The sequence below is a fragment of the Grampus griseus genome (genome assembly GCF_964374135.1).
Source record: "Grampus griseus genome assembly, chromosome: 16".
Classification (NCBI taxonomy): domain Eukaryota; kingdom Metazoa; phylum Chordata; class Mammalia; order Artiodactyla; family Delphinidae; genus Grampus; species Grampus griseus.
Window position 1 is genome coordinate 55,409,793 of NC_139010.1, and position 24,185 is coordinate 55,433,977.

Below are 24,185 nucleotides of genomic sequence, written 5' to 3' on the forward strand. Positions count from 1 at the left end.
TTCAGTTTTAGACATCACATGTGGTCCTCAGGCTCAAAACCAGGTGGAGAGAATTGCTGAGGGACAAACGGAAGATGTCTACCACATCTAGCACTGTTACAGCTGCAACCAGCGCCACGACGTTCGTGTTGTCAATTTCCAGACTGTTTGGGTCCAAGAAAGGGGGCAACTTTGAAGCCCTCTTTGGCTTTGCTCATGACTTTCTGGGTCCAACAAGGAGCTCTGTTCTGGAGCCAGGTACTCACCAGAGAGTAGAAAGCCAGAGAGAGGGTCCCCTTTTTTTTTATCTCCTTCCCAAGTTCTCGTGGTATTGGAGAAAATGATCACAAAGATCTTGTCTGAACTTATGATACAAACCCAGGACACATCAATAAATCCTCATTCTTTAATGAAACATTTCTTTCTAGACATATGTTAGCTCCTCTCCCCTTTCCCTTTGAAACTGACAACATTTCATGAAATGTACAATTACACAAAATAAAAAATACAATATATTTATAGATAATGCTCTAAACGGTTTTTCTTTTTCTTTTTTCTTTATAAAGAATCCTTCTAGGCATTTGGGATTATTTTTCAGAAGTTCAGTCTACAAAGGAAACTTGAAAAACATCTGCTGAAGCCAGAGGAACACTTGTTGACACACTGGACAATAACAATACCACGAATTATCTGAGATTTATCAAATAGGCCAGATCAATGCAAACCCCAGTGTGATTTGCTAGTTAACAAGATTTTACAAATGATTTAACCAGGCTGAGCATTTCATGAGTAATAGGAAACTTAACTTTAGAGGAAAATAGTCTTACAGTGAATCGATGCACAGCCTCATTTTCTGTTTGGAGAAATTCCACAAGCTGAAGTTAATTCCAGATCCTTACCCTGCCCTGGGATCCAGGTTCTAGCATCTACTAGACCAGATTACACTAGAATTGGACCAGGCTGAAGACCCAGACCCCAAATATTTCATCGGGTCATCAAGATAATTCTCTGAACTGAAGCCAGTCTTCTTGGAGCTCTGTGACAGTCCCAAGGACAAAGCAGGCAGGGGTAATGTCCCCTGGGATATGTGCAGGAAGGTCATTGGGCATTTGGAAGAGCCAAGGCAGGGGCCTAGGTCTTTCTGCTGAGTGGACTTTCTCTCGTGAAGCCAGCTGTGCGTTCGTTGCAGAACCTGCACTGTGCGCATGTCCTGTGAGTCTGAGTTTCCAAGGGGAGTGGTCTGGCCAGCCCCAGCTGAATCAGAGCTTGTCTTTTCTGGGAATACGTCACTCACAGAAGGCCTAAATAAAGGTTTTCATAAGAGTCCCATTGTTTCAAATTGGCCACAGGTTGATAATTGTTGAAGTTGTGTTTTTGAAAATACTCATACTAGAGAGAGAAAAATAAGTATCATTGTTTCATGAGGGTGGCAAATACTGAGGCAGAGCTGACTCTGTTTCTGACTCCCTCTCACTCTTCCAGGGAATTCATTAATCTTATTCAGACTTCTAAAGGCTGAAACTACAGAATTTTCATGTTCTTGGAGAGAGACCCTTACCAGTCACCTTATGCATCTCGATTTCAGTTTCAACTCTGAAGATCAGATGGGGCAAAATAAAAGCCGCCAAAACACAGAAATCAGAGGAATGGAATCCACCCTATGAGGCGGGTAAGGTCTGAACCAGGGACAAGCTGCTCTATGTGCTGAATCAAAGATCCCCCGGAGGGCTTCCCTGGTGGCGCAGTGGTTGGGAGTCCGCCTGTCGATGCAGGGGACGCGGGTTCGTGCCCCGGTCCGGGAGGATCCCACATGCCGCGGGGCGGCTGGGCCCGTGAGCCATGGCCGCTGGGCCTGCGCGTCCGGAGCCCGTGCTCCGCAAAGGGAGAGGCCCGCGTACCGCAAAAAAAAAAAAAAAAAAAAAAAAAAAAAAAAAAGATCCCCCGGAAACAGGGGCTGTGATAGGTCACAATATAAGAATGTAGGCTGGACCTCCGTTCGGGGCCAAGAAAGGCCAAGAGATAGCTTGGTGAAAGAAGACCCATAAAACATAGCACAAGTCCAGAAGGGCCCACTCGGTCAAATCAGTGGGTCAGTATTTATCACACTGCATTGACTAAGGCTCTGACAGTTGATCCTTTACATTCATACATATATACAGACATATATTATTATTAATAATACTTTGTTTTTTGCTGTTTTAAGGAAAAAATAGTCCCATGCATTTCTTCTACCTTTCTTTGTATTCTTCTTTTTTCATCTTTTTTTTTTTTTAAACTCCCAGCAATCATTTTAATTAGACATAGTCCTCTGGGAGTGTATTCTGATCTTTAAAAAATATCACCTTTAATCTTTTACAAATACTTTGTTTCAAATGAGGTTGATTCATCCCAAAGGAATTCTGGTGCTTGGGAGTGACCTCGGCTCTCACCGAAAACCCTCTCGTGCGCTGTCCTGTGTTCGATACCAACCACACGGGACTTACGGTCATGTAAACATTATTTAAAAATTATTCCAACATAAATACTCTTTTAAAGCTAACATACCACAGGTTTTAGCTCATAATGCCCGTAGATGCCTTAATGAAATGCCATTCAAAACTACCTCACTGTTTAAAGTACGCCTGGAGGTTTCAAAATTATGTAAACAACATCCTCTACACTTCTCTAGGACAAGTGCCAAGTGTGGTGAATTCTGATTGCGGGTTGGTGACTGAGTGCTAGTTAGTCTGAGCAACGTCACCCATGCACTCTTGAACCCTACTGGTTTCAGGAAGTCAGTCACAGTAGACTTGTTCCACAAGGTGTTGATTCTTACATAACTTATAATTAACCAGTTTTCAATGATGTTAACCCCACGAGGGACCTGAATGGTCCCTCATAAGATGTCTTTGCACGTCTTGCAAATGCAGTTTGAGTTGGCTGTCAAGAGTCAAGGTCAACCACAGCAAGTGCCTCTAAAGCTGGAGGAATAGATGTTCTCAGCCCATGGAATCCCAAGGCCAGGCGGAGTCTTCTCCAAGTCAGAGAGGGCAGGAGGACAAGTCAGGATGTCTTCCTGGCAGATAGGGACTCTCACCAGCAAATGTTCTGCTGAAGTTACAGCAGATGCCTTAGTCCTTTAATGCAGTTAGGGATGGGGGAGCCCAACGTGGGCAGGGAGAGCCGATGACGCAGAGGAAAGGCTGGAGGTCTCCTTGCTACGTGACAGGGATCCTCACACACCAGCTCCCTCCGTGCACTGCTTACTGTGATGCCTTTTCTAGTCCTGACGCCCATATTCTCAGGTTTCATGGGTGACGTGTCCCTGGCAGAGAGATAGCAAAAGTCTCCAGCCAAAGCTGTGAGGAGCACATGCGCTACAGCCAGGCTTTTATCCTCATTGCGCGGTGTAGACAGAAGATGATCCGAGTCTCCAGGACACGGTCACACTGCCTGACACCTATGGAAGCCCATCCGGAAATAGAGGAAGGACCCACCCAAGAGTGGCCTTTTACCTCATAGGAGCAAGGGACAAGGAGAATGAACAGGCATAGCTTGAATAGTCAGGGACATCAAATCTTAAAAACTCCATGATCGATAACATTGCAGCTGGAATCAAAGGAACATCTTCTCTCCTTGTTTTGGCCGAACTTCATCAGATACACACATCTCCAAGGCTAGATTTTGAGTTTTTGTTTGAGAATAATACTGCACACTGCTTTAAGGAAATTCACAAGGTGCCATTGTTATAATAAAAACATTCTCATTTCCTGTTTTCCAAGCACAACGTTATTTCTTCATGTGCAGGGCATCCTGGAACTTGGTGCTCGTGTACTGGGCCTGAAAGCCCTTCTTGTTGATGGTGTCGTCCGTGTGGAATCGAATCATCAGAGAATCCCCTGCAGAGTAGATTTCTTCCAATGGCTGAGGGGAGGAGAAAGGAAAACCAGAGGGACTTTAAGCCAGTTGGCTGTGGTTGGAGTTTAAAATAAGGAGAATGAGAAAGAACTTTACACAAAGACATAGGATGGCTGACGATGCCGCGAGGCATCCCTGGCACCAGAGGCTCTGAAGGGCAACAAAACAAGCTCTTTTTCAAAGGAAAGCTTTTCAAGATCTGCTCTAGAGAGCACCCCCGCCCCCTGCCCCAGCCGTGCTTTTCCAAAGACAATCTGAAATGCATAGCTCATATAGAATCTGTTATTTATTAAGTGCATAGATTAATTAAGTGCACTTCTCTAAGCACTTTCAGATCTCATCTCATGTAAACTTTACAACAACTTTGTAAGGCAGGTTCTATCTCTATTCTATACTTGAGGAAACTGAGATGAGACTCAAGTTCACACAACTAGATAGGCTGCAAGCTCAGGTTTTTCTCACTGTAACGTGTATACCATGAATCACCCGGCTCTAGGGTCGCCACTGTGATGTGTCTTCCAGGAGACCTAAGACAAAGACCACTGTTGAGGTCCATGTCCTGTCCAAGGACAAAACATGGGACGGAGCCACTACATTTGTCAGAAAGGTTTTGCCAGGTGGTGGATGAAGGGGAGCCAGGTTCTGAGGCTGCTGTCTGACAGATTCTAACGGAACCAAGCTGGGCTTCCCGTACATTTCACTGCTCAGGACCCTCTGAGGTTTTCCTCTGCATGTGGACCCCACAGTTTGAAAGACTTCAGCTCTCAAAGGCACTGCATCAGCTAAGTCACACTTCGGCATCCTTTCTTCTTTGGAGGGTGAGAGAAGATGAAGGGAAATTATTCAAAGACTCATGCAAATGCCAGTTTGAGGTTCTGTTTAGCACAAGCACTAATGACTCCAAAATGATTTAATGTAAGTCCAGCCAGTTGCAAAGAAGCTTGAGTGATCAGCCCTGGAGGTGGACAGTGCCCAGCATGGTACAGCCAGAGAGGGCCCAGGACACTGAACTGGCTGGTCCACACACTGTCACTGAGCACCAACTACATGCCAGGCCCTATTTCAGCCGCTGGGGAAATAGTGATCAAAACAGGCCTGCCCTGTCCTGAGGAGGTGGCCCAGGAAAGAGGTGATAATGAGAAAAATGATCATGACCTTGAGCATAACTAATATGTTTGGAGTAAAACAGTGATTCATAATTTTCACAGGCATTTGGTTTTATTGGGAGAGAGAATTGTGAATATGTGGAATATGCAAAAGTATAATAAAAAAAAATTTTAAATCCTGAAGGCTAAAGAAAACTGGGTGTGGGGGGGTGGGGGGCGGGGAGAGACAAACCCTTTGCAAAACTAGGCAGTCCTAAAAAGGTCTTGCTCTTACCTAGCTGACCTCGGTATTAGGTCCCCGGTACCTCCCAACCTCCTCTGCGAATACCCTCCAGTTTCCCTCTGTGCTCCAGCAGAGTGGGCCTCCTGGCTGGTGTTATAAGCAGCAGGGACCCTGACGCACGTGTGTCTGACCCAACAGCTCCGCGGCCCGCCTCCCCCGCATCCCCGGGACTCACCCCGGAGCCGCAGAAGCGGCCGAGCCTGGGCGCCGTGCTGTCGTAGCCATCGTACGCTTCCATGTAGTCGTAGCCACAGTCGGCCTCCTCCTCGACCTCAAAGGTCCGGAATATCAACTCCACGCCGTAGCCGTCCTCCGCCGCGATCACCCAGTCGCAGCGGGCCTGGCTCGGGTAATTGTTGTCCCCAAACTGGGCATGGGAATAGAGCTCTTTGGTCTGCACTTCGGCCTTCAGCCTGCCCCCGCACTCTAGAGCGGAGAGAGAAGCGCGATGCCCCCTCCGCACAGAGAGTGCACGCTCTGCATCCCCTCTTCCCGGCCCCCAGTTTCTCTTCACACCCTGCGTACAGGCCAGTTTTCTCCACAAAGCCTGGTGTGTGCCCTGTGCGAAGGGTCGGGAAAGTTTCATCAGCCCATTTTACAGAGGAGTAAAAGAGATCCAGGAGTTTCAGGGCTCACTGGCGAGTCCAAATTGACCCTTACGTACAAACCAAGGTCCTGTGTTCCCAGATTGGGCCATAAGGAGGCCTCGGGGAATACCGGGGCGTGCTACTGACAAAAGCCTTTTCCCCTCTCCAGTTATGGAGACCTGGGGCCAATGGATGATTTGCCCGCCTGGTCGCTGGGATGTGACGGATCATTACCACTTTACTGCGTGGAAGCGCTAGAAGCATTTGAAAAGGGCTCACACTTGCCCGGCCGACTTACTGTAATTCGTTATTTTGCCAGCAGAGGGCACCAAAAGCACATCAAAACTGCTGGTGAGCGCTCAAACCAGAAACCTCAGAATAGACCTGGCTGGAACCTGCATTTGAGAGCCTAACTATAGGCCAACTTTGAAACCCCTGTGAGTGTTACAGGCGAGCTGCGCCGTGTACTTTGGACTTGTATTCTGTAGCCTTGGCTTCTGCGTTTTTTCACTGGGACGGTAACTCTGGTTGGCCTGAGTCCCATCCTACCATGTGTCTAGGCTGCTAGAGACCACATAATAAAAATGTGTAAATGAGAGGGATGGGAAATTAGAAAGCAACAGAAATTCTGAAGGCAAATTCCTCCACAGCAGGTCCTCAATGTGTTCCATGCCTCCTCCCTCTGGCGTGGCTTCCACACTATCTGGTAACATTCCCCAGCCCAGCTGGAGCTCCATGTCCAGCCTGGCCCCAGTCCTGTCCGACTGCCAACTCTTAATCCCATGTGTGCTCTAGCTTAGAATTTCTTCCAGGTCTTTGGGAAATTTCAAATTCTTGAGACATGGCTGGCAAGGAAATGGGCACTTAGCAGGGCAGGATGCCTTCCATCCATCCTGCCAGATCCCCTCTCCATTCTTCCCCACCTGCTCTGGGCCCCTGGAGGCAGACCTCTGGGTCTACATGGATGAGCACTTTGCCTTCATGATCCAGCCACAGGGAACACCAGCAGATCACAGGAGGGAGGAGGAAGGTCAGGGCATTAGTCCCAGACCCCCTCCTTGCCTGGTCCTCGCTCCTGTTGGGGGGCCCTCTGTTTGCTCCCCTCTATCTCTAGGCTCCAGGAACCATTCCCTCCTCTGGTATCCAGGCCAGGGGTAGTAACAGCCTTGCAACCTAGCCCTGGTCGCTGCGCTGTCCCCATGGTGTCCTCACACCCTGCCCACCCCTCTGTAAACAGTCCCTTATTAAACTCTCTTCAATTAACGATTCTACCTGAGTGTGCCCCCATTGCCTGAAGGACCCTGACCTACCCTGAGCACCCACACTCAGTCCGCAGGGACAAGAGGGTGAAGTCACTAGTTAGTGGCTTTTAAACTTCACCGGGGAAGTGACAACGCAGCCGTGAACGGTGGGGAGTTTTCTCCCAGGCAAGGGCCAGCCAGACGGAGAAGGTGCTGGCTGTCATTTTGTCTCACCTGATTCATGTTTTCTGGTTCTGGGAAAAAACTGGGAGGAGGGGCTGTTAAAGGGATCAGAAAACCTCACAGTGATCGTCATCATGATCTCAGACTCTGAGTGGGCTGCACAGTCACCGCTTTGCCAGAGGGCCAGGATCAGAGAGTCAAAGTTGCTTCAAGGGTTCTAGTCCCAGGTTGTATCCTTTAAATGGCTAAAGAGCAGAGCCAGTGTTCTTACTGACTTTCTTCCGTTTAACACAGTAAATAATGTAAGTTATATGCATAAACATTTTCCTCCAAAGGGCTGAATAAAGTTATTTATTTCAAGTGAGGAAAAATAATGGGGAACAAAAACACTTTTCATTTTCTGGAACTGATCCTTGGAGGGTACAAAGGGCTACTCTCCACCACTCAGCACCCAGACTCAGGGTTTCACAGACCAGCAAAATTACAAGTAAAATTTTAAAGGCGGGGTGGGGGGCGGTGGGAGGAAGAAAGAAAGAGAGGAAAGAAACATGGCGCCGACAAAGGGTTGCCCCTTTCAAAGGTTGTCAATGAAGGACATTAAAAGAAAACAACCCTACACCTATGGTTGCCCATGTTTCATTTTAAAAGGGACATGTTATCATACACTGCTCATCCCCCATAGTCAGAATTAAAGGTGGTCCTTCCCCTGCCTTGATCACCCATCTATCTCCAGTCCACATGGGGATCAGCTGAAGGCCGGGCTCCCAGCCCACGCACCTGTGCTGTGCATGGCTTGGAATCCTCTCCTCTGCACCGAGGCGTCTGAATAAAAGCGGAGAAACAGGCTGCTGCCCGAAGCCACCACGGGGTCTGGCTTCTTGCTGCCGCAGAAACGGCCGAGGACCGGGGCCAGGCTGTCGGGCCCATCGTGAAGCTCCAGGTGGTCATAGGCACATTCCTGGTGCTGCTCGATCTCAAACTCGTTAAACGTCTAGGGATGGAAGAGCAGAAAGTGAGGCAAGGTCACTTCAGCTGGGGCGGGCCCCCCTCTCCCGCGGTGGGAGAGGAAGGGGCACGAGGACACGCATCTGCCCAGCCAGCTGTGCAGGCGGCATGGAGCCCGTGGTGATGGTGGCCACATCTGTTGAGCAGGTCTCCAGCCGGCCCCTCTCTTGGTCCCCAGAACAACCCTATGAGCTGTTGCTACCACGACCGCTTTGCGGATAAGATGGCCGGGGTCAGAGCGTTTCGGTGCTTGTTGTGCTCCTCTGGCACATCCTGCGGCTTCTCCCTCAACGATGAGAGCAGCAGGGACCAAGGTGTTCACTCTGAGCCAGGGGCTGTTTTAAATGCTTTGTAAGTAGTCATCCTCACGACCCTGTGAGGTGTCCACCATGAGAACCTCCACCTTCCAGATGAGGAAACTGAGGCACGGGGCTGTCGGATAACTTGCCCAAGGTCACACACTGGCAGAGTTGGGCCATGACCAGGAGGTCAAGGAGCCCTTGCGCTTAACCTCTGCACTGCACCGTGTGAACGAGGCTTCATGAAGTGCGCGCTACTCCACGTCATTGTCCTGAGAGTGGCTGGCCAGAGTTGAATATTTTTTTCCATGCAGAGCCCTGCATTTTCTCACTCAGTTCTGATAATACTGTAAGGGAAGAGCTACTATTATCCCCAGTGTGCAGAAGGGGAAACTGGGTCTTAGGAAAGTTAAGTGGCTTGCCTACGTTCAGACAGCTAGAGAAGGATGGAGCTGAACTGGACCCCCAGCCAGCCTGACTCCAGGCCACACTCCTAACCATCACCAGGTTATACTGCCTCCCTCCTCTCTGTCCCCGCCAGACCGTCCCCTGAAGCAGGCCAGGGCAACCCCATAATTCCAGGCTGTAAACCAGGCTCTGCAGCCCCAAATGTAGGGCCTCTCAGGTGCTAGGACTGGCCGATGGCCTGCCCATGGCTACGAGGGGGATGGGACAAGGTGAGAGGGGACAGTTTAACTGAAGACTTGGACCCAATGACAGAGAGGGAGAGAGAACATTAGCTGGGGGTTGGAAGGGATCGCAATTCACAAGAAGGGGCCCGGGGTGACAGAGCAGAGATGGAGTTAGGGAGAAATAGAGGGGCCGTTGGCTTTCGTAAGAATGACACACACATCTTGTGTTTGAGCTTTGAAATGGGCAAAGCTCTTCACACTTATAGGAAGGGAGGTGGGGCCAGAGAGTTGGGGTAGGGATGGTGGCCAGGAGTAGGAAGCGGGGGCTGGTGGGACCAGGGTGAGCAATGCAATGGGAGGGTGACGGTGGGCCAGGGAGACGGGGCGCTCCCCAAAAGTCCATAGGACACCCTGTGGCTATCCCTGTGCAGTCAAACACTAGCTTCCTGGTAAGTATTCAGCCCACACTCTGGTAGCAAAAAGGTAGAGCATGATGAGTGTACCCACCATCCACCTCCCAAGGAAGCATTTAAGAACTAGCGCATATGCATGTGCCTCAGATCAATTGGAGATCTGGGTTCACTCTGGCCACTGTGATCGGTTGCTTTATTTCCTCAGTACTGTAGAGAACAGGAAAAGACGTTTGGGGCAGTTACTAAAACCTTGTGGCCCTTCCAGGGAAGCGCCGCTACCAGTTGTGCAAATTGCGCGTTCCCAGCCCCAGGGCGCGCCATTCCCCTGCGGTCTTCAGAGATTTGTGTTGCCATGGCGATCGTCTTCCGGCAGACGGCAGCCTTTCTCTAATGCACTTGCTTTAATTCACCCTCGCCCAGATTCAAGGCTGTTCTGACTGACCCAGGAGAGCAGCCGAAAGCATTTCCTACGCGGACAGCCATGCATACGAGGTGCCCACGTGGGCACCCGTGGTCAGGGGCCCTGCCTTCACCGCTCGATGCCCCAGGCCTGCACCCGTGCCCAGCCTGGGCGCCCATTCATCCACCTGTCCTCCTCACCGCTCTCGCCAGTAAAGACCCACGCAAGTCCCTGGGTGATCGTCTATTTATCATCACCTTCTCCTTTGTTCTCTCCCCTTCTCCCTGCATTATTGGTCCATGATGCAGGGGGACATCCATATACATTCTGAAGAGCTTAGCTATCTCCAGAGCTAGAATGACCCATTTAAAAACTGTTTGTCTGCTGGAATACAACAACTTCTCCGGAAGGCAAGAGGGCTTGTTTTACACGCCACGATCTGGGAGCCCCTGGTGGCTGAGAAACAAGACTTGTGGGAAAAACTCATTTCTCTTTTGAAATAACCGAGCATGGTGCGCAGACCACCACAACCATATGCGTGGATGGGACTTTAAAGAAAGGCTGGGAAGATATATATTTTTAATTCAAGAGAGAATTAGCATACATAACTTAACCTCCTATTGTTAACTGGAAAAAATGTAAGTCGAAGAATATGAAAAATAGAACCCGTTTGAGAAACGTGAGCAAGAAAAAGGGGACGTATTTGCTCCTGTGCGCACACACACAGAGATTTCTGGAAGAATTCACAAGAAAATGTTCCGAGAAGTCATTCCTAGAGTGAGCATGGGGATCTGGAAACTTGATTTCCACTTTCCAACCCTCTGACTGACTACATTTTTTTTTAACCTTGAGAATGTTTTGTTTTGTAAAATATTGTAACTGGAAACTATTGAATCTCAAACAGCGCTTGAAATCTGTGTGATGGGTGCCAGGTCATACTGACACCACTGTGAACAGGTGCTATTTACAGAGCTTTTCTCACCCACCACCCTGGGCGGAGGGCTTCAGGTGCCTCCTCTCTTAATCTGCACAACAGCCCGGAGAGGTAGGTTTCATTAGCAGCCCCATATTCCAGATAACAAAACTGAGTCCTGGAAATGTTGAGTAACCTCCCCACGTTTCAGAGCTGGGAAGAGGCCGAGCAGAGACTCAGACCCGTGTCAGCCTGATCCCGAAGTCCGTGTTGTCCATCAACTTTGAAAATAACTCACAAGTTTCACCCTGTGGCCCGCGGTTGAAGAGATGTTCCAGGTACACTCCCTCCGGCTCGGGTATTTGTCAGGCCAGTTGGGGCTCACCAGGGTCCCCTCTGCACTGCTGATCTTGTGCACACAGCCAGCTGGGGGTGACGGGGTGGGGGGACACAGAAGAGAGAGAGAGGTAATTCATTTGTGGGTCTCTTCCCTGACCTCTTGTCACATGGTCATAATATGTGAGGGCAGGGTTTGGCCTCAATAAAGGGTCCCCCAGCTCAGAGATCTGCTGATTTATTTGGCTTTGCTGCCTTCCTGGAGCCAGGTCGCCTTTCTTACTGCTGCTATTCTCATTGTGATTGTCACTGGAAATATGGTAGAGTTAGTGGATGAGACCACAGGCCCTGGGGTCAGATGGGCCTCGGTTCAAGTCCTGGTGCCACCACCTACAAGCTCTGGGACTCTGAGCCTTGTGTCCTTATTGGTAAAAGGGGCGCCAACATTGTAGCGGAGATGCATGGATTAAATGAGATAATGCATGTGAAATGCTCAGGAAGTGCTAACAAAGATCTCCATCACTATGCCTCTTTTAGTTTCCAAAGCAATTTCAGTTGGAGGCTACAGATGTTGGCCTGGTAACCATGCTATTTGCAAAGAGTGGTCCCACGACTTGCTTAGTAAGTAGCGTTTTCGCCAATAGCTGGAATTTGTCTCTATCTGTGTCGAGCACTGCACTAAGCACTTTGATTGCATCCTTTCATTTAATCCTTCCCACCTTCTAATTGAGAAAATAAGCTGAGAGATGGCAAGTGACCTGCTGGTCGGGGGTAGAGCCAGGCCTGCCTTTGCTCTTGCTGATTAGGAAATAGAGGGCGCTGAGGAGGTACCACTGCTGTCTCTGCCCTGTGGCTTCAGGCTGAGGCAGCTGGAGGTTGAGGGTGGGTGAGAGGGAGGGGCGGCTGCACGGAGGTTCCCCCTCATTGCTGCCTCTGCTCTGCAGCCCCACAGAGAACGGGTGCCAACAGGGGCAGCAGCTCAGACGTGGGATGTTCGCTGCCGCACTCCCTGCCACCCTGGGGGAACGCATACAGTTCACCTGATGGGACCTTAGCGGAGTTATATCCCTCCTGCCCGCCCCCCCCATCCACGCCACAGGGGCTAAACAAAGTTTTTTTTAAGTTCCAGAATGACAGTTCCTTCCAAGTTCTTCCAACCCACCTCTCAACCCAACCTGTGACCTCCTGTGTCCAGGTCACAGCGCTGGGCTCGAGGGTGGGCTTCTGAAGATGTCTAAGCTCATTCTTTAACCTTCCGGGGAGGCCCTGACCAGTCTCTGTGGCGCCCCAGCCAGTATCTCCTAGTTCTGAAATGTTTATCCCAGAACAGGGGTGTGAGGTCTTCATATCTTCCCTCACCCTGATGTGCATGCGGGGCTCTGTGGTGGGGACAAGGCCTGGAGGCCTGTGTGTTCATCGAGATGCTCAACTCCCTTTGCAGGATGGGGTAAGAACATGGAAGGCCTTTCCCAGAGTGACTGGACGTGAAAAGCCATCTGGACTCCCAGTAGTGAATGGAGCCGGGAAAAAAGTCTTCCCCAAATTCTATTTTACTATTAGGCCTGCAAACGGTAAATATGATTATGACATAGATGGCTGATATCTATCAACATTTCAAGCGCTTAATATGTGTCAGCCTGTCTGAAATACTTTCTAAGCATGCTCTCATTTAACCCTCACAAAAACTTTAAGAAGGAGGTATGTTTAGTCCGTTTGAAACAGAAGAGGACACTGAAGCTCAGAGAGGTTAACTAAGTCTCCCAAGGTCGCACAGCTAGTAAGTAGCAGAGCCAAGATTTAAACCTAGGTGGTCTGATTCTGGAGCCTGGCGTTTAACCACTTTGCAATAATAACCGTAGGAGAGCACTCAAGGGCCCCTACAAGCTTCCTGAAGGAGTGACTGCCCTGGTGAAAATCACTCTTGAGCAGGAAGGTGGGAGGAGGGAAGGCAGAAGCTGAGCCTCAGTTCGGGGCTTGCTAGACCTGGAAGAAGCGCCCCTCGCTCTCACTCTTACGCATGCGCACACTCGGGCAGCCAAGGTGAGCCTCCCTGCGCCCTCCACCCCGGTCACGCTCCAGCCTCACCCTCTTTGCAGTCCTGCTGGTTCTCATGGAGCCGGTAGCCGTTCCTGCACCTGCACAGGTAGCTGCCGAAGGTGTTGACACATTCGTGCTGGCACCCGCCGTTGTCCTTGGCGCACTCGTCCTTGTCTGCGGAGATCAACGGACTCTCCTAAGAGGAACCACCAACTTGGGAACGTCCCTCACAGCCCAGAACCCAGCTCAAAAGGAGTCTGCACCAGGGAGCCTCCCTGATTGTCCCAACTCTGATTATCCTTCCACGGGGCCGAGGGTGGGGCAGTATTCCTTGGCTACTACCTGGCCCTGGTACATGTTGAATTCCCCATGCTCCTAAAGCACTTTAATGCATATATAGGTTCTCCCCTCCTGCTCCCCACTCAAACCAAGGAGCTCCTTAAAGGATAGGCTAGTATTAATAATAATATTAACAATAATAAAAATAACCACCGTGCACTGAGTATTTACCCTGTGATGGACACTAATCACTCTATTATACCCTCTGTATTATCTAAGTTAATTTGCACACAACCTTAGGAGGGAAGTGCCTATGCCCCCATTTTACAGGTAGGAAAACTGAGGCTGAGAACGTTAACGTGCCCAAGGTTACTCAGTGAGCAAGCAGTCTGTGTGACCAGAGGCCTGGGCTGTTACTCCACGGCCCCACACCTCCTCCTGCCTGTGGAGCAGGTAAGCGTGCGAGCCTCGGGCCAGGCGGCCCAGTGCCAGCCTTGCTCCTCCACTTCCAGCTGTTGTGACCTTGGGGAGCCCTTGACTTCTGTACCTCAGTTGCCTTACCTGTAAAGTGGAGTCACTTATGGTGTCCTTACCTCACAGGATTGTTGAGAGGAGGAAACGAATTAGTACAGGGAAAGCACTTAGAACAGCGTCCAGCCCTGAGTCAGTGTTAGTTTTTATATATTATTATGGATGGACTCAGATGTTAGCTGTTGTCGTTATGGATCTTGTAGCTCAAGCCGGCACAGTATGCAGCCCTCTCCTAAGCCAGCTTCCTTCCCTGTTAACCGAGGACCAACCTCCATCCGCGGCCCTCCCACCAGGATAACTTCAAGGGTCAGGGACATCTCCCTCCTCTCTGTACCCTCCGCCCACTGCGGGTAATGTGTCACTGAACACTTGGTGCTTTAGTTTTGCCCTCTGATTCTATGAGGACAACTAAGAATCCTTAAAGAGCCCGTAAAAAATAAAGAGATGAAGACCACCCAACACTTCAGTGCTGGAACCACGGGCTAGAAAGAGGCAAGGAAGGCTCCTCCCCAAGCCCTCTGGGAGAGTACAGCCCTGCCCACACCTCGGTTCCAGACCTCTGGCCTCCAGAGCTGTGAAAGACAACAGTTTTTGTTGTTTTGAGCCACCTGGTTTGTGGTCGCTTGCTTTGGTAGCCCTGCAATAACATAGCCACCACGCTATAAAACCAGGACCGAGGCAGAGACACTGTGAGGGCCAGGGCAGCGGGCAGAGAGGGGCGGGAGGGTGCCCCGAGGCTGGGAGCCCGCAAAGCCGTGTTGCCCTCAGCCTGTGGTCTTGCCCCCAAACCTGCACACCTGAGAAGAAGTGGGCCCTGAAGCCGCGTTTGGAGACCGTGTTGTCGGACTTGAACTCCACGCGCATGTTGTTACTCTGCGAGGTGATGACTTCGGGCGTCTCAGAGCCACAGAATTTGCCGTGCAGCCCGGCATCAGGGGACAGGCCGCTGCGCACCTCCACGAAGTCGTACTTACACACCTGCAAGGGGGAGCCATGGGGAGCCGCCCGGTTCCCTCAAGTCCTGCCGCAGACCCTGGCGCATGGCAGGGCTGCCTTCCTGAGAGCTGTACCCTGCCAGGTGGGCAGTCGAGCTCTGTCAGGCCCAGTGGGAGGGTCCTCTCGACTCTTACTGGGATCCCTCCAGCCCAAGGTGCAGACAGGAGGCACTCCTGACTAGCTGTCCAGCTGTAGGGCTCTGCCTGGGCCTCGGCTGGCTGCCTTGATCATCCCGTGACCACCGCCCAAGGGAGGGAATGGGGTGTTTATGCCACCCTGGTCGCCAGCTGCATCTCACCGCCTCCATTCCTCCCAGCTGGATACCAAGCCCCAGATTCCTACCCCAGGGGATGTACCTGTCCTGACCACCTCGCACCCCCCGCCCCCAAGACCCGCCTCCTCCTCTCTTGTCCTGATTCTCCTCGGATTTATCAGTGACGAGAGGGCCAAAGCCCTCCATCTGCAGAGGGTGTGCCGCTGAAACTGCCTCACCAAACACCCCCCCGAGTCCACCCAGCTACAACCCCGCGACCCTAGGAGGCCACCTCCCCGCCTGCTGAGCCCCTCGCCAGTTTTCAGCCCTGAGCCACATCCCAACACGGTCCCCAGTCAATTGGAGTGCAGAAACGTACATCACTGCCTTCCAGTTCAAACACTTCAAACTGAAGGGAGATCCGGTACTGAGCGGGGACCACCACTTGCCAGACGCAGTTTTTGTTTGTAGGATACTCCTTTGGCCACCCAGGACTGGTGATGGTTCCATTCAGCTTGGTCATGAAACCGCCACAGGCCACTGCACGGGGTGGGGGGGGAAAAAGCAAGATTCATCTGGTTTTATTTCCAAGTGACTGCAATTTCCCCCAAGCAGCAATAAGCCCTGCTGTTCTTTAATAACAACAACAATAACAACAACAACAAATAGACCATCTGAACTGATTAATTCAGCCTCCTTTCTTCTAGTCTGTTTCAACTGAGGATTTGGAGGGATGGAGTGGAGGACAAGTCTTTACAGCTTTTTTAAAAAAGATGATGCGTTTGTGCTTACCTCTCACTCAGAGGCATAGCTGGGGACTTCACATGACTTGGACCAAGGATCACACACACACTTGTAGCTGCCCAGAATTTCAAGATTTAGAAATGTTTGCACCAAGCTATGCAATGTCCCTGGCTTCCATGAACAAGCAGTCATTCAGGTGGGCAAGGAAAACACCACCAGCCAGGTAGGAATGGAATGAATGAAATGCACTGTTCGTTGAGTCACACCGAAGTGCTCATACTTATTCTTTGCTTTTATTCGCTGCCTTAATAATCATATGAATTTCACACAGTCACAGAAGAAAATGAACCATGGTTCCACCTGCACAGTTGCTGGGGTGGAGTCCGATAAAGTCATCTCACGTTTGTGGCTTCATCGAGTTGTTTTTCCCTCCAGGAAGGAGGTGGGTCATCCCCACAGCTGTCCATTGTTACTTCACAGCCAACCAGCTGCCCCATCTTCACCTGCCCCCCTTCTCCTAAGACTTGTCCCCCATCCCCTCTCACTCCAGCTTGGCAGGTCCAACACCAACCTTCACACGCCTTCTTGTCAGAGGCCAGCTCATAGCCAGGATCACACACACACTTGTAGCTGCCCAGAGTGTTCACACAGCGCTGCTCACACCCGCCGTGATCTGGCCAGGAACACTCATCCACCTCTGTTGGGGAGGAAGGTGACCATAGTTAAGTCATCACAAAGCTGCCAGGTCTGTTCCCCGTCGCTTTCCACATCCCGGGATTCCCTCTAAGAAAAAGAGCGACTCCTGGTGACCACCCTCCAAGGAGTCCCCCGTCCACGTCTCAGAAACCAGCAGCAGCCACAGCTGCGAGTGGGATCTTGACAACACACAAGGCTAACTTGTTAGCCAGAAGCAGGGCTCCTTTGAGAGGAGACCGGGCCTGGTATAACTTCATTCTCTGCAGGGTTCAGTCAGCAGTATCTGTGATCTTAGAAAATCTCAAAGCTTTCATACCAAAGACGATCAATTTCAATGCCGTAAAATTGGGGGTCCCCCATAAATGCGGAACGTCTCAGGACATTAAGCAAAGGGTAAGGACAAAGGGACACATTCCTAGATGAGGATGTATAAGTATTCTCCAGGGACAGAACCAGAAGCTGTGATTTAGCATTTTGATCACTAATCTGAAGAGGTGATCTTCAAGGTTACAGAAAACGCTGGCTCTTAGGTGAACCGATGCCTCCAGGAGAAACTACAGGAAGAGGCCACAGAGAGACTCAGTTAGCGGGGGAGTTACATGGGATTCAGCACCGACAAGTGTCCAATGATGTGTCTGGGGCAATTAAACAGCAGCAAGGAAGACGCCGTCCAGAGGCAGAACGTGGGACTCATTGGAGAATCTCCCCGGACGTGTCAGCCCATGGGCCACTAAAGAAAAGAAAAACCCAGTCCATTGGGCATCTCCAAGAAGAGTATCAGAAGTAAAAGGAAAAAAATCATTGTTTTCTGTTGCCAAGTTGTGGTACATTTATCCCTAAAGAGCATGCAGGTGGTAGCCTAACAGCTGCAGAGTCTAATGAAAGGACAACTAGACACAGAGACATCTTCAAACAACAGCAGAAGCCCAGCCTAGGAGGAAGAAAGGGTTGGAGAGCGGGTGGAAGTGTTGGTTCCTAACGCCAGGGAAGGTAAGAACAGAGCAAGGACAGAATTCACGAAATCTCGGGACACCTCGCATTACACATAAAATAAATGAGGACATTTTCAAGTTGGTAAAGACTTGAAAAGATCCCCAGTCCTGCCACCTCAGCAAGGATCCATTTAGTAACATTTCTGGTAGGTGGCTTTTCAGACCCTGCTGGAAAACACCTAGAGATAGGAATCTTACCGTTTTTAAAGGTATTTCTTGTCCTTTGAAATTTGAATTGTTAAAAACTCTGACTCCTTGCAACTTCCAACCCAATGGTCCAGCAGAAAATGCAAACCTTTCAACCACCATATCTCCTTTTTCCAACTCAAATAAACTCCAACTCAAACACATTTCCTTCCAATCTCCCTGATCCATGAGGCACAAAATACTCATCAACCTGGTGGCTCGTCACTGGGTGCAGGACAGTTTGTAAATATCCCATCATTTCATATAGCGAGGAGTAAACTTAGGTGACTCTAAGAGTGATGTGTTCTTGGGCTCAACAAAAGCTTAAATAAGTTGGTCAGTAGGGGAGACTGGGTTTAGGAGACATGCTCTAGACAAGGGGTTGAAGTTGTCCTTAGCTTCAAAGAAGTATAAGTATTAAGTTTGCTAAAGTAGTAACAATCCTGCAATTATTTACTACTTTACAGTAGGCAAAGTACTTTCTCTGACATTTGCTAAAAAGTATAAAAGGAGGAGAATCAATAACAATGAGGAATAGAAAAAGTCCAGCCTTTAGAGTGAGCCAGACAGACCTGGGTTGGATTCACCAGGGGATCTTCCTTCAGTAAACTGGATGATTTGACCTTTCTGAGCCTTCCTCCACTTTTAAGATGAAGTACACATTAGCTATTGCTCTAGGAAAGAGCAGGGTTGCTTTTGAAATTCCAGTGGATGGAGAGACACAATGATGGGAGTAGTGAAAAGGATACAGTTACCTGGCATCCCTGAATCAGGGAAGAGTAGACTAGGCCTGGGGAGGGGAGAGAGAGACAAGGCAGGAACAGAAAGAAGGAAAAAGCATCAAGGATGGGCCAATGAAGGAAGACTAGATGGGCAGGAAGGCAGCACAGCAGAGTCAAGAAACTGGCGGGAGGGCGGAAAGGAACCATGGAAAGAGCCCATCAACATAGAGCAAGTTAAACAAAGGGCCGAGCTGGGTGGTTGGGGGAGAGGAGACTGATGCCAGAAGATGCAATGGGCAGGACACACGATTGTCATAGGCAAGAAAAGGAGGACCACTGATAAGTCTCCTGGCACCATCTTAGCCATGTGGAGGGAGAGAGGCTGGTGGATTGGATTTGCACCTAAAGCAAAGGGAGTATATTTCCTCCAAAGACTAGAAGGGTAGGGTGTTTGGCCCAGGAAGATGGGTAAAAGGTATACGTTTACACCTGAGCTCTCTCCAGAAAGAGCAGTGGGATGTTTGGCCATTTCCACCCCTGCTCCAGCTCGGGTGTATGGAAGTGAACCAGGGGCCCTGCTCTCAGGAGGAGCCTGGGTGTCCTCTGAATCACCTCCACCCTAGAATGAAGTATCAGCTGCTTCAAGCCCACAGGCTCATGCTTGCTCTGGGCTACAGTGGCCAAGGCCAAGCAACCCAGAAAAATCTGGGAGAGCGTGGGGGTGGGAGAAGAAGCTGAATCAGGGCCCAGCTTTGCTGACTCTGGCTTTTTTTGGCCTTCCCCAAGTAGTACCAGTGAAAGAAGGAACCGTTCTGAGGTTAGATAATGAGATGACTCAGGTAGGATCCCAAACATTGTTTCAGAGAGAGTTAAGGAAAGGGGAGGCAAGGCACATCCCTAAGCTTTTGAAGTACCTTGAAGGGAGCCAGCCCCCCACATCACAGATCCCATGGTGGGCCATCAGTACTGGGACTGTGGAGCACGGGGATCAAGGTGGGAAACCCTCCCATTTATGTGGGGAGTGTGGCGCCAAAATGGCCCTGCCAACCCGAAAATGCACTTGCCATCTCCCCAAGTAAGCAGAGATGTGAGGTGCCTTGCCTGCTGCCCAGCCAGCAGGCCCCGAGAGGGACTTCCATCTGGCACCAGGAGAGGGATGCAGAGGCCAACTGGCACCCTGGACAGAGCCACGTGCCAGCTGGGCCCTGGGCAGAGACTCCTGCCAACTGGCACCAAGGCAAGAGCTTCTTTGGCTGGTCCGACTCTTCTGCGTGGCCTTTGTAGTTACTCTTCCACTTTCTTTCACTGGAGAAGTCCTGACACACGCACTGGCCCCTGTGTGCTCACAGGACATCCTACTGACAGCCTTGCTGGAAAAAGGCTGACAAAGAGCTGGCTGTTTCGGGGCTCTAGACCTGGGCTAACCTGTGCTAGACCCCATGTGACTACTGAACACTTGAAATGCAGCTATTCTAAATTCAGATGTGCTGTGAGCGTAAAACACACTGGATTTCCAAGACTTAGTGTGGAAAAAAAGCCATAAAATCTCTCATTAATATTGTGTATATTGGTTACATATTAAAATGATAGTGTTTTTGATATATTGGATTAAATATAGTATTAAACCTAATTTTGCCTCTTTCTTTCTCTGCTTTTTTTTTGTAAGGTGGCTGCTGGAAAGTTGAAAGTTACATTCATGGCTTGCATTTGTGACTTGCCTCCTATTTCTGTTGGACGGCGCTGCTCTGCACTGTGGTCTCTGGCCTCATTCATCCGCGTGGGAACCCTGAAAGGTAGGCAGAGCAGGGAGCAAGAAGCCCAGTCCACAAATGAGAATCTGAGCCTTATTCATTCATCCACTGCCCTGTAAGTATTTATGGAGCCCCCTGTGGGTCTGGCACTGTCAATACGGAGGAGGACAAAGCAGGTAGGATCAAGTCTCAGAAAGGAAAACTGACCCTGAGAGCAGCAAGCTGGTAAGAAGTGTGTGGGCAGGGCTAGACCCCGAACTGCAGAGGCTGGATCCAGGGCCCTTCTCCCTATACTCCCATGGCAGAAGGGTGACGGATGTCAGCATCAAATCAAAAATTCAAATCCCTTCACTTAACTTTCCTGTGGCTTTCAGGTCTCTGCAGAGGAGAGAGAATGAGCTGTGAAGTCCTACACATGCAGGGCCTACTTCTAGCTCGGCCACCTTAGAACTTCAGTTTCCTCAATTTTAAAATGGGGGTAATGATGCCAAGCAAGGGGCTGTCCTGAAGACAAAGTGAGGTAGCTGGTACAGCCTCTGGCATACTCGATAGATGTCTTTTCTTTCTCCTTTAATAGGTCCCAAAGAGGCTTCCACCAGACCTGACTCCTCTTTTAAGATTCAGGGTCAAGGTCAATGCTGTATAGTTCTTCTCTTCTAAATGTGGCTCTCTACAGTCCTTCTTTGTTTTTTTTTTGGCGGTACCCGGGCCTCTCACTGCTGTGGCCTCTCCCGCCGCGGAGCACAGGCTCCGGACGCACAGGCTCAGCGGCCATGGCTCACGGGCCCAGCCGCTCCGCGGCATGTGGGATCCTCCCGGACCAGGGCATGAACCCGTGTCCCCTGCATCGGCAGGCGGCCTCTCAACCACTGCACCACCAGGGAAGCCCTCTACAGTCCTTCTTAACATAAAAAAGATGTCAAGCTGGGCCTGTGCACTAAGTTAGTGTAGATGGGCTTCAATTAACACCTTTACAGGCATCTAAAAAGCTGTTTGCCAACTGACATGTCCTTGAATATCTAGGCTGGGTGCTGACCCCACCCCCATGCTGAGTGAGACCCTCCTCCGATGTCAACACTTCACTATCACTGCCCACTGGCTCACAGGTCTCCTTTGTCACCATGTTCTCCTCTGTCCCACAGCCCCTGAGACAGTTTGGTGACTGCTGAATAAATGTTAAAGGTAGAAGAGGGAGAAGATGGCATTTTCTAACCACTAAAACGGAGCTAGTTATCATGGCTGCTCAGAGCAGGCCAAGGTTCTAGACTCAGTCCCTCACAAACTGGTTTAGCATCACAGATAGAAACACCCCTCTCCACTGCACTGACTGGAATCTCCAGTAGGGTTGCCACAAAAAAAGCAGAAGGATCCATTAAAGTTGAATTTCAGATGAGCAATTATTTCTTAGTACAGTATGCAATATTTGGGACGCACATATACTAAAAGATCATTCTTTATCTGAACTTTGAATTTAACTGGGCAAACGGTTTTTAAAAATTTGTTCAATCTGGAAACCCTAACCTCCAGTTTTAGCTGGTCCTCTCAAAGATTGCAATGCTGATCGTCAGCAGAACCAGGAATGAGATGTGGGTGGGCCAGTGCCAACTGGTTACCAGTTGTCTTACTGGAAAGAAGGCCCAACACCTAATTTACGGACCTGGGGGTGGAAGTCAGGGAAGGAGAAGGACAGGAGAATTAGGATAAACAGAATTAGAATAAAACCTCACGATTATTTGTGACGTGGTAAGTAAAATGAGGTCTCCCAAAGTCGTCCACATCATAGTCCTGGAACCTGGGGATGTTACCTTACCCTTACGTGGCCAAAAGGACTTTGCAGATGTGATTAGATGTGATTTCAGGTTCTTGAAATGGAAGATTATCCTGGATCGTCTGGGTGGGCCCACTGTAATCATAAGGGTCCTTACAACTGAAAGCGGGAGGAGGAGAGTCAGGGTCAGAAAAGGAAACGTGATGATGGAGGCAGAGGTCTGGGATGCAGCCCGAGAAGGTCCCAGCTGCCCTTGCTGCTTGAAGACCAAAGAGCACCACCAGCGAGGGAGTGCAGGCGCCTCCCCTACAAGCTGGAAAAGGCAAGGGAATCTGACCTCGAGAACTGTAAGATGGTAAGTTTGTATTGTTTTAAGCCACCACATTTGTGGTCATTTGTTACAGCAGCGATAAGAAGGTGACACACGGCAACTGCAAGAAGTTGTCACATCATTTTTTCCAGAGAGAAAAATAACTTCAGAGATTCCTTCCTTAGAAAAAAAAATTAATGGGACTAAACATGACACCATGTGTGTTCACTTAATGCTATTTCATTTTCTCCTGACAATAACTCTGCGATAACCTGGTAGTATTGTTTCTACAGGTAGAGAGATAGGGGCTCAGAGAGGTTTTATAACTTGCTGTAGGCGACCCAACCAGCGCGGCCGCTAAGTCAGACGGGGGTCTCCCCAGGCTGAGAGACACCCAGCAGGTGCAGTCTGGGCTAGGGTGAGGCGAGGGCTGTGCATCTCTACTTCTACTAAGGCATCTCTACTAAGACTCCCACGTCCTTCTTCCCACCACAACCACTAGGCGAACTGCATTTGAAATACACTTGATGTGGCTTGGGTTTTTGTTTTTTTGTTTGGTTTTGCTTGGGAAAGAATTAAACTTTGTCTCCAAATATTCAGAGCATTAGGATTCTGCTCTGTTTCTGTTTGGGTTTGCTGTCCCCAGATGGCTCAAAGCAGAAAAAAAAAAAAATCCCACACACTTGTGTGGTACTTTTCAGCTTATGAAGTGTCTCCACAGCCATCATTTCATTGGGGCTTCACAGCTGGCTGGGTAAAATGGGCAGATTTCCTTCTCCCTGTTTTACAGAGAGGAAAGCAGGGGCTTCAGTAAGGACAAAGGGATGCTTGCTCGGGGTCACACAGCTTGAAGTGGGTTCTTCTGACACCATCTGCTCACCTAAAACCTGGGAGAAGGGGATAAAGAGGGGGCAGATGGGGAGACAGAGTAAGGAAGGGACCAGGAATTCTGGGTTAGCACAGCCAGGAGCCCTGGGAGAGGAGGGAGGAAGGGGTCACTGATTGGGGACCACCAGTTGCAGATTGGATATCTCCATTCAGTGGCTGCTGGTGTGATGGTGGGCGCCCAGTCACAATGCATTGGGGAATAGCCGATATTTCCTCTTAGCATGTGGTCTGAGGAATTCCAGGGCTCTGAGAGCAGAGAAGGAAAACCTATCTATTCAGAAAGTCTAAGGATGGACCTAGAGTCTGTCATACAGAATGAAGTAAGTCAGAAAGAGAAAAACAAATACCATATGCTAACACATATATGGAATCTAAGGGGAAAAAAAAGGTCATGAAGAACCTAGGGGTAAGATGGGAATAAAGACACAGACCTACTAGAGAATGGACTTGAGGATATGGGGAGGGGGAAGGGTAAGCTGTGACAAAGTGAGAGAGTGGCATTGACATATATACACTACCAAATGCAAAATAGATAGCTAGTGGGAAGCAGCCACATGGCACAGGGAGATCAGCTCGGTGCTTTGTGACCACCTAGAGGGGTGGGATAGGGAGGGTGGGAGGGAGAGAGATGCAAGAGGGAAGAGATATGGGAACATGTGTATATGTATAACTGATTCACTTTGTTATAAAGCAGAAACTAACACACCATTGTAAAGCAATTATATTCCAATAAAGATGTTAAAAAAAAAAAAAAAGAG

General features: G+C 49.7%; 1 protein-coding gene across 1 annotated transcript in view; it reads right to left on the reverse strand.

Moving 5' to 3' along the window:
• Positions 1-3,747: 3,747 nt before the first annotated feature.
• TLL2 (tolloid like 2) overlaps positions 3,748-24,185 on the reverse strand; it is a gene marked incomplete at both ends in the record, with an annotated part of 128,604 nt that continues 108,166 nt past the window's right edge. The window contains 8 exons of the mRNA XM_082673563.1: positions 3,748-3,882; positions 5,441-5,691; positions 8,054-8,267; positions 11,237-11,364; positions 13,360-13,485; positions 14,919-15,099; positions 15,750-15,910; positions 16,686-16,811. Coding sequence (XP_082529689.1) covers positions 3,748-3,882; positions 5,441-5,691; positions 8,054-8,267; positions 11,237-11,364; positions 13,360-13,485; positions 14,919-15,099; positions 15,750-15,910; positions 16,686-16,811 — 1,322 coding nt within the window. The remainder of the gene's footprint in view (positions 3,883-5,440; positions 5,692-8,053; positions 8,268-11,236; positions 11,365-13,359; positions 13,486-14,918; positions 15,100-15,749; positions 15,911-16,685; positions 16,812-24,185) is intronic.